General features: G+C 31.0%; 1 protein-coding gene across 2 annotated transcripts; it reads left to right on the forward strand.

The window, feature by feature from the left end:
* The first annotated feature begins 1736 nt into the window (after positions 1-1736).
* On the forward strand, positions 1737-6302 carry LOC133303337 (two-component response regulator-like PRR95). Of its 2 annotated transcripts, none has more exons than XM_061503229.1 (8): positions 1737-1880; positions 1966-2138; positions 2896-3057; positions 3165-3295; positions 3423-3569; positions 3934-4045; positions 4135-4540; positions 4992-6302. In XM_061503229.1, exons 1-8 carry the CDS (start codon positions 1876-1878, stop codon positions 5851-5853), a joined length of 1998 nt encoding a protein of 665 aa, XP_061359213.1. In that variant the 5' UTR covers positions 1737-1875; the 3' UTR covers positions 5854-6302. The 2 variants fall into 2 exon arrangements, with proteins under 2 accessions (XP_061359213.1, XP_061359212.1); XM_061503228.1 differs by having other exon boundaries at positions 3877-4045; positions 4992-6299.
* Positions 6303-10799: the final 4497 nt, after the last annotated feature.

Consider the following 10799-nt stretch of genomic DNA (forward strand, 5'->3'; position numbering starts at 1 on the left):
TACTCTTGCTCTACGTGTTTTCATATTATTAAATTCATATATAATTGAATCCGTGCTAAAACTCAAAATAATTTCTTTTTCAATGTATGTAATGAAAGATAGTCTATAACTATACATACATGCAATGATCTTAGGAAGGAGGAAGTTGATTCTGTCTGACTCTAGAATTTACATAGCCAAGATTGAAAGGCAGAAGGTTGGTGATGGATGGAACACGAAAAGAAGAGAGAAGATGATATGATGTTCTCAAGAAAAAATCTGGATAAAAGTATAGGAAGAAGCATGGGAATTTTAAGAAAAAATATTTATAACACGATAATTTCATCATCACATTTTTTTACATATATTTAAAAAAAAAAATTCAAATTTTAAAGGAGGCGTCCGTAGCCCCCTATTGGGTTCGCCCTGGTGAAATATACGTTGGATATTCGTGAGTAAGGTTGAAACTGCCACCCTCCATCATATTATAAAGTCTATATCATTAGGTTTTGTCATTCCTTTATTGAATTTTAGCCACTCAACATGATTTTATGTATTTGAATTTGGTTACGTGAATTTCATTCTAGACGACTAGGATTTCATCAGAAATATATAAGTTTATAATGAAGTAATTTTTATTATTTGAATAATTTAATAAAAGTCACTTAAAATATATAATTATGAAATTTTTTTATTTTTTTCTCTATTTAATTTAGATTAAAAAAAGTTAAGAGTCTTTTTATAATATCCAAACAGTTTCACCAAACAATTTCTGTCTTTTAAAAAAAAAGCCCTATTTGGACCACCGTATAATTTTGGCACGAAACAGTTAACATATTTGTATGCAAACTGCGTCAATTTCAACAGAAATGCACGATTTGAAGTTAGAACAAAAAAGAAGAAACAATTTATACAAAAAAAGAAAAAAGAAGAAGAAACAAATTATTGAAAAGGAAAATTAGTGGCAGCTAAGACAAATGTAAAAGAAAGAGAGAGAAAGAAATAAAATAATTGAGAATCATTAAAGAACAAATGCGGTTGTAGCGTGTGGCGCCTTCTCACTCCTCATAGTCGACATAGACATCCGAGATGAAGGAGAACCACAAAATCTGGAAGGATCCATTCGACGTTCCACGTGTCAGAGTCCCCACCTCATGATCCAAACTATGCCCACTTGGCATATCTCCTCCAAAAATATCTGCGAGAGTAATATTAATAAACTCCATATTTTTGATAGGTTTTTCTTATCGCTACATTTTTTTTTGATTTGTTAACTACATAAATAAATTATAGAAAATGTGAGGGTCATAGTACACGACATATCTTGTAACATGGTAAGATTCATTTTTTTTTCTCAATAAAACCCACACTTTTTTATATCTATAACATAATACAAGATATATCACATAACATGACACTCACATTTCTCATAATTTATATTACATTATATACTATTAGGAAACTATTAGGAAACTCATATAAGAATCTTAAACGTAAAAATAAAAATAAAAATTATAAAAGATATAAAAATTTGTAGCCGTAAAATCCAAGCTGTTATTTTTATAGTGATCCATAAGAAAAAAGTTTTGAAAGAGAAGCAGGGAGCAGAGGCACGTGTCAATTGGGTGGATCCCACAACGTGAGGGGTAATCAAAAACCAATGGCTGAAAATGGGGCACGTGAGCAATGGGTATAATGTATGATCTATATGCGTTGCTTTGCTTTGCTTCATTCCTGAAATGGCCAAGATATTTTTTTCACGGTTGTGACTTGTGAGGCCATCCGAGGTGGTTTGAAAATTGCAAGATTCTCTTTCTGTTTCTCTCTCTTCTTGCTTCCACTCAATTTTAGCGGACTTTCCAGATATTTTGAGTGCTCAAAGTTAAGACTTAAAGCATGAGGTTGTTTGTTTTGCTTCTGCTTCCTTCCTCTTAATTAGGGCTTTCGTGTTTTATGCGATTTCTGATTTGCTTTTTACGTATCAAGTTGTTTGAAAATGGCGGCGGTCTTGAGCTGTGACAAGGGGATGATGGGGGATCATAGCAACGAGCACCACAATGACTCCGCGGAGAAGTTTCTGCTCAGAGTGTTGCTTGTTGAATCTGATGATTCTACTCGCCAGATTATCTCTGCTCTTCTCCGCAAATGCAGTTACAAAGGTTTTCTTTCTTTTCTTCTTCAAATAATCTTGTTTTAAATCACTTTTTTTTAAGGAAAATAAAAACGATTTTCCTTTCTTCTGAAGCATGGTTTGATATTGATATACCAATACCAACCTAAGTAGATAATTCATCACCAAATAATTCACTAATCATTGAACGAGTACGGCAGATATGAAGGGTTTTGAGGTCCAACAAGATTGAACTGCATTTTAAATATTCATGCATATTATGAGTAAAATCATTGATACAAACGTGGAACTGGTCGAGTGGCTCACTAGTTTTGACACGGATTTCTGAGCTTATAGTTTCAGAGGGCTGATCTAACCGGCCACCAATCTGGTTTGATCGGCTGGTCTATTTTCATTACAGTTTTATCCTTGTTCGATGACCTCAACCAAAAAATGATTCCCGCAATTTTGCGAACATGTTTGGATTAACATATTTTTGTTGTGAGAGAGTCAATTTCTAATATGCTCGATAGAAGAGCTTTTGGCTCATAAGCTTAATTTTAGTGTAAAATAAACTAATCAAAACATGCTTACACTAAATTTGGTATTATTATTTTTTAATTGTATGCATATTTTCCACCAAATTGAGAGTAGCTTTACGGCATGAAATTGTGGAGTGTTTGATATGTGCAGTGCAGCGTAGGTACTGTTAAAAGTTATGTCCTTCCAAGTTAGTGTGCGGAAGGTGTATTTACCTTTAAGCTGATGATGCTTATGAAATTCTTAATCGTAATTTTTACATGCAGTTGCTGCAGTTCCTGATGGCTTAAAGGCATGGGAGACGTTGAAGAAAAAGGCACCTGACATAGATCTCATATTAACTGAAGTGGAGTTGCCATCAATATCTGGATTTTCACTTCTCACTTTAATCATGGAGCATGACATTTGCAAAAACATTCCTGTCATAAGTATGTCTTGACTCGGTACTGTGTGGCCTTAATTATTAATCTTGATATTAGTTAGATATGGCTAACGGGCTCAGGGTTGTTCTAAGTTTCCCATGGGTTTATTGCAGTGATGTCTTCTCATGATTCAGTTAGCATGGTGTACAAATGCATGTTAAAAGGTGCAGCTGATTTTCTTATAAAACCCATTCGGAGGAATGAGCTAAGGAACTTATGGCAGCATGTATGGAGAAGGCATGCTGTATGTCATATTCTTCAATCTTCTTCTAGCAACATTTTGATATTTCTTTTATTGTATAGTGTGGGCTTATTAATTTGAATTATATTCGCTTCAATTTTTCTTGTTTCAATTTCTATTTTTAATACAGATTAGCAGGACTCCTCAAAAGTTAACATTGCCCCAGAATAAACTTGAAGTTACTGCAGAGAACAATGCTGCAAGCAATAATTCTAGTGGTTCTGTGGCTTTCACACAGAAAAATAACGAATGCAGCGAGAAAACAAGTGAGGCACAAGTAAGTTTTTACTCCCCTCCGCCCCTGAAATTTTGCTAAAATAATGATTGATAGATATATCAATTTCTCAGATTTCAGTGTGTTAGGTGTGAAAGAGCAATTAACTTTTAACTGTGCTGATTTCACTTCTGATGTTCTACCTACACTTTCAACTATTGGTTTGAGATAATATAAAGACATACAACCTAGGATCTGTTCTACAATGCATCTGTGAAGCCACTTACAGCTTGAGGAAATTTTCCTTTCTAGATTAGGCTGGCTTCATGAAATTTCACATTGAAACTGCATGGTTTTCCAACTCTTGCAGAGCACTTGTACATCGCCATTTTTGGAAGCTGAGGGTGCATACATGGAAAATATGCAGGATACCTCCCAGCTGAAGAGTTCTTCCAATTTCAGCAAGATTGACACAGGGAAGTACGAAGAGTATACCAATTTTGGATGGGAATCAGCTAAGCATAACAGTGAAGCTGGAGGTATGTAATTCTCTCTTATTTTCTACTTGCGTTTGTTCAAATTTTTAGCCTTTATTTTGTTACTTAGCGACAGTTAATATTTACTGCAGAGAAATCAATTGTATTTGTATCAGAAGCTGCAAGGTGCAACAAAAGTTGTAAATCAACAAGTTTAAGGCTAGGTCAAGGCTATGATTATAGTGAAACAGAAAACCAAGATGAAGTTGTAAGAATAGAGTTAAGCAAAGCCAATCTTCACATTAGTACAGAGATTCATGGATGCATTGATGACCTGGTAGAACCTTCTACTGGGGCTATTGATTTGATTGCTACATTTGAGAATCTTCCAAAGAGCACTGATGAAAATCGTAGTTTCAATGGTGATAACACAGCCAAGTTTGATTTCGATACACAATTGGGACTTTCTATACGTAGTGATTTTACTGGTAGCTCATGTAAACCTGCAAATGAGGAAAGACAAATATTGAACCATTCAAATGCTTCTGCTTTTTCTTGGTGAGTTCACTATTTGATTGTTATTTTTTGAATTCTTAACTGATATCAAAGTACTGAAGATAGATGTCATTCAAAGTTTTTTTTGTGCTAACAAAGAAACAAACTTTATTCAGCAACAGTGAAATTTATCTTTGATTTCTATAATTTTACTTCATACATGTTCTTTCTTGTTCCTTTCCTGGTCTTGTTTATGCTGTTCTACATGTAGGACTCATGGTTGTAAAGGCTGACTAAAGGGTAATATCATACGGACTAAAGCAATTTTGAGAGCATGGGTTTATAGTCTCTGGAAGCATCTTTTTTTTAGATCTTGATAGAATTTTTTTAAAAAAAAAAAGAAAAAGAAAAAAGAAATCAATATCAATTTTTGCATTTCAAAGCACGTTTCCTATATAGCTTATAAAAAATACAGAATTTCTGATGATATGTGTGACAAAATCCCTGTCTGCAGGTATGGCAGTAGTAAGTTGTTGCAGCCCCTTTTTCCAACATCATCAATTACTTCTGCTAAATTAACAAACACCAGTTGGAATTCTCATGAATCCCATGAATTATCTGAAAATATAAATACTTCTCATCCGTATGGTGGCAAAAATCATTATCAGGAGAATATGACCTCCTCTGTGGTCATTGATCAGTCTGGAAATGCTGAACCAAATTTCCCAAACAGTCAACTTGGATTTTTTCCTGATACTGGGGTTACTTCTGATCATAAGTCTGTGGGACATGGTAATGTTTTCCCTTCTATTCCGTACGCACAATCAGGTTGCTATCCCATATGGACTCCGAAACCATTGTGCCAGAAAGAGAGTTCTCCATTTCCCGCTTGTACTTCATCCCAGTCCAATCCTGAAAGTCACGACTCCGAACGTTATCACTGGTCGGATGATGCCACCTATACTTGTGATCAAAATGTAAATGATCAACGCAATTTGGATTGTGTGACACATGACGCTCCTGCTGCTGGTCAGAGTTCTGGTACTAGTTTTTACCATGATGTGGCAAATCATAATAGTAGTGGTGTATATGAAAGCATAGGCAGCGGGAGTGATGGAAATGCTACTTCAGCTGTGGTGTCCAAGAATATCCCTGAAAGTTTTATTGATAGTGGTCGTAATAGTTATGATGAATTCAGGACGACAAATTCTCATCAGTCCAGCCAAAGAGAAGCAGCTCTAACAAAGTTTCGACTGAAGCGGAAAGACAGATGTTATGAGAAAAAGGTACTACAACCATTCTATTACTGCTTCTATAAAGAACTACTCAAACTATTTATGGTAAATGTACAATTGGGGCCTTATGCAAGTAATTGAATGTATAAAGAACTACTCAACCTTTCTACCCGGGTAAACAAAAAATTTCAAAAGATACCCGGGTAGGTAGGGGTGTACCCGGGTAGGCTTCGTGGTCAACGGTCAAACAGGGGCAGATTGGTGTTATGTTTTTTGAGGGGGTTAAATTTTTAAAATAGTTTATAATGAAGGTCAATTTGGTAATTAATTATTAGTAAAGGGTTATAAGGGTCAAAAAGCCTTCTAGCTCAAGTTGGTTTATGTATTTTTTGTTAAATTGTTTCCTGGTACTAGGATACAATGGGAAAAGTCGAAAAGGGATACAATGGGATATATCTTCTTCTTCTTTTATGTGAAAGTAAAGGAAAAATAATTGTATATCATATTTCTAATACAGTTAGAATTAGGAGGTTTACGGTTTGGACTGAATTAATTTTGAAATTAAAAATTATCCAGTTCAATTCTTTCTGTTTGATTATGTAATTATTCATTTGATTTGGATTTTTTTCAAATCCGATCTAATTCAATCTAATTTTTTTCGGTTTAGATTGAATCGGTTTTTGGTTTTTTAAAAATCTTAAAATTTGTTTCATGATTATTGTGTAAATAACATGTTTTGTATATATTGACTTTGTAAATTTTATTTTTTAAAAAATACAAAAACATCAGTAAAAGATAATATATTTTTTTGGGTAATGAGTCATTAGATATGAAGTTCTACACAAGATAAATTTTTGTTGATGAGATATGACTAGATTTTTTCTTGGGTTTAGTGGATAAGTTAATGAATTTTGGGTTTAGAAATTTTTGGATTATAATTGGAGAAAAGCCTAAGTAGGTAGAGAGAAATTAATATATTGGATCGGTTTTCATCAATCAATTCGAAAACCGCTCCAATCTAATTAAAATTTACGATTTGTTTCGGTTTTCAGTTTTTCAATTTTCGATTTATTCGATTATCGATTTTTTAATTTGGTCGCGGCGATTTAAATCAGTTTTGGTTCACGAACCTTTCTAATTAAAACTGTGTTTGGGTGACTTTCTAGAATGTTCAATCTTTTTAAAGAGCCTTGTTACGTGTTGTATAGATAATTGGATCCTAATTGTTCACACTTGAAAAATCAACTGCGCACGATTTTCATAGTAGAAAATGTTGTCCTATAAATAAAAGGGAAATTATTCTTTATTATATGAAGTTATTTTATGTTATAGATATATTGATAAATATGTCCTATTATTTTTTTTATTTTTTACTTTTAACACAGGGATTTATCATGTGCTGAGTCTTTAATATGAGAGGGAGTATCATGTCCTATTAAATACTCCCTAAATAAAAAAGGCTAATATGCTCTCATGTTCTAATGGGATTTTTTTTTAGGGTTTTATAAAAGAAAGGGTTTTATAATTAGGGAAAATTATTTTTCTTGGAAATAAAATTATCTCAAGTGAATTCAAAATAATGTCATTTTAGAATTATAAGATTAAAAAAATATAATAATAAAGATTAATGATTATGCAATATATTAAAACTACAAAAATATCTTAATTTTTGTTTGAAAACGACGTCATTTTTGGCACAACGGAGGTAACTTATCTCCATTGACTGGAGAAATCCTTTACCCTTATAATTATTATGTTATGAAATTTTTTTTTGTATTTCTAAAGGATATATAACTATGACATTTTAAGAAAAAGAAAGATATAATCTAATATTTTTTATTAAAATTTAAATTTTAAAAAAAACCACTGACCTTTTCTTCCATAATTTCTATTGTTTGTATCTTTTTCTAACTTAAAATAACATAACTTTATCTTCTTTCAAATAACAAACATTAAACCTTTTGTTATAGGAAAAACATTATTTATTCCCACTAACAAACTAGAAGAGAGAGAAAGTGAGATCAGAAAAGAAAAACAAAACTTGTGGACCCCGTATTTTGAGAAATATTTGTAGTACATCAGTCAGCACTCCATGCAACCAGCCAATAAAAATGAAGTAATATCTGTGTTTTTCATATAGAGAAAAAAAGAAAATAGTGTTTTAGTCCAAATATCTTTTTTTAATCCTGGATGTACATACGACATTTTTATAGAAAATGATCTCCATATTTTGATTATGTTTGTAGAAAATTGATTTTCTTCGTGTTACATAATTATTGTATAACCTTAAAAGAAATTAACTATTTCTTGTCGTGTCATCGTAAATTATGTCATTTTAGAATTTAAAAAAAGGGAAGGATATTGTGACAACCAAGTTGTGTTACTATCAAGTGACTAGCAATTAATCTCATCGTTAGATCGATTATGTTGATCCAACGGTTATACTTATTTTCATCTTTGTATGGTCATGGTTTCCCAAATTTAATACTTTATATTTATTTTCACCTTTGTATAGTTATGATTTCCCATATTTAATGATTTCACTTTAAATATGTGAAACCATGACCATACAAAGATGGAAATAAATATAATTGTTGGATCAACATAATCGATCTAACGGTGAGATTAATTGGTAGTCACTTGGTAGTAACACAACTTGGTTGTCACAATATCCTTCTCTTTTAAAAAAATACAAGTATTTTTGTAAAAATTTATGATATAAAAAGAAAATAATTTTTAAAATACCCTAATTTTTTTTAATTTCTAAATAATATCATTTTAAGATTATTAGAATAATTTTATCTACTGTCGCAGCAGAAATATTTTTTTCATAACAAAATAGTTATTATAAAATGGGTTTAATATATCTCCGGAAATAAAGTTATCTCTCGTGTCTAAAATGATATTATTTTAGGATTGGGTGAAGAAAATTATAACTATAAAAATTAATATAATCTCAAAATAAATTAAACTTACAAAAATATTCTTTTATAACCTTAACATCACGTCGTTTTGAGTTCATTAGATATAAGTTATTTCTAACAGAAAAAAAATTAAAATCTTTAAAATTTAAGGCAAAGAAAGTGTTTTAGAAAAGTTGATAATAGATTTTAGAGGAAGGTTATAGTTACAACCTTTTTTTTACAACCTTTTACAACTATATCTTATCACCGTTGATTTTCGTCAATCAACGGTTATCATTTATTGTGAATTAATAATTAATTAATGAGTTTAATTTGCTAAAATGATAACCGTTGATTGACGAAAATCAACGATAATATGATATGATTGTAAGAGGTTGTAAGAAAAAAAGGTTGTAACTATAACCTTCTCTATAACCTTGCTCTAGATTTCAAATGAAACATTTTTTTTTACGTAAACATTATTTTTAATTTAAATAAAAATAATATAATAATATTTAAAATTTACTTCACCGGTCTATAAGCTTGAATGCGAAGGTTTTGATGAGATGGGCTTCTAGTTTTATTCCACAGCGGAGCATTGGTCTCAGGATTAGGCAAAAAGCCTGCCAAGTTTTTAGTTTCTTGTGGGAGAAAAGAAGAAAGCGCATTTATTATTCCGTTTTAACTTTGAAGAGCTTGTTTTCAGTTAAATTTTTCTTATTGTAATGAGGGCTCACAAAACATTTTATTACAGTTTGAATGACCTGAACAAAATAGTCTAGGGACTGCTATCAAGAATGTTAAAAACAGTTTAGAGACAGCTCTTTTGTACTAAATTTTGACTAAAATAACCTTAATAAATTGTTAAAATTATACTTTTCAATAAAACACTTCTCAATATTTCTAACTGCTATTCCTATTATTTTATATTGAATTTACGATAATACAATTTATCTAACAAGTTTTATTTGGATAAGCACTTTTTTTTTGATAAACTGTTTTTTTTTATTTAAACCGCCTATGTTTCTCACTAAGTAGAATTCCTAAATTAGAAAAGACCATATAAAAGAGAGTCTTGTTAACAAACACATTATGAATTTTTTTAGTTTCTTAATTGTAATTTTTTTTTTTAAATGATAAAAATATTTTATTAATTTATGTCCTTAAAACACATGTTAAGGAATTAAAATATTAAATTTTAATTATTTAATTATTTCAAAAAAATACTTTTTAAGAAATTAAGATATTAAATACTTATGTTTTTAATAATTTCTATTTTTAATTTATTACCAGTGCTCTAAAAGCACACGTTAACAAAATCTTAAAAAAGAAAATTTTCTAATAAATTTTAATGGTGATTTTTTATTAGAGTTTTAATTAAGATGATAGTTTTAACTGAAGATGCAAGTCCACATTCAAGCTTAGCTAAAATATTCTTCTTCCAATATTAATCAGTAATTTTTTTTACAAAATATCTTTTAAAACATGTTTATCATATTGATATTGTTTTTTTTTTGGTATGCTATCATATTGATATTTAACATTGTTGTACATAAATAAAATAATTTCTTTAGATTTGTTTTAATTTATGTTGAATATTTTAATTAGTATGATATCTTTTTATTGAAAATTAATTTAATAAAAAAATGATTACACTTAAGTAATTAATTAATATGGTATGTTATTAAAAAAATTAATAAAACGATTGTTGGGAATGGAACAGGGAGCACAAAACTCTTTGTAAAGGGTACATCCACCAATGGGCCAATGACAAACCATAATAAGTGGGCCGACACCACATCTTAACCCAAAACCTTAAGGTTGTAGGTTTATGGGTCTTTCACACTTATATGGTCATCACTTGGCCTATGTCTAGTCTATGTGGTACTTCTTTACAACTCATACTTGATTATTTCCAACATCCTCCCTCAAGTGTGACGCCCAATATCATTCTTACCCTAAGGGCAACTTCTGCAGAAGTCCTTTTTTTTTTCTCTTTCAAATATTAGGGTCACACTAGCCTTCTGGAGAGGCCTTCCAAACACTTGGCCCAGATCGTTGGCTTTGATACCACTGTTGGCTTTGATACCACTATATGGTCATCACTTGGTCTATGTCTAGTCTATGTGGTACTTCTTTACAACTCATACTTGATTATTTCCAACATCCTCCCTCAAGTGTGAC

The sequence above is a fragment of the Gastrolobium bilobum genome, unplaced genomic scaffold, assembly GCF_033153095.1.
Source record: "Gastrolobium bilobum isolate Gb01-03AN ecotype WA unplaced genomic scaffold, APGP_CSIRO_Gbil_v1 utg7982, whole genome shotgun sequence".
Taxonomy (NCBI): Eukaryota; Viridiplantae; Streptophyta; class Magnoliopsida; order Fabales; family Fabaceae; genus Gastrolobium; species Gastrolobium bilobum.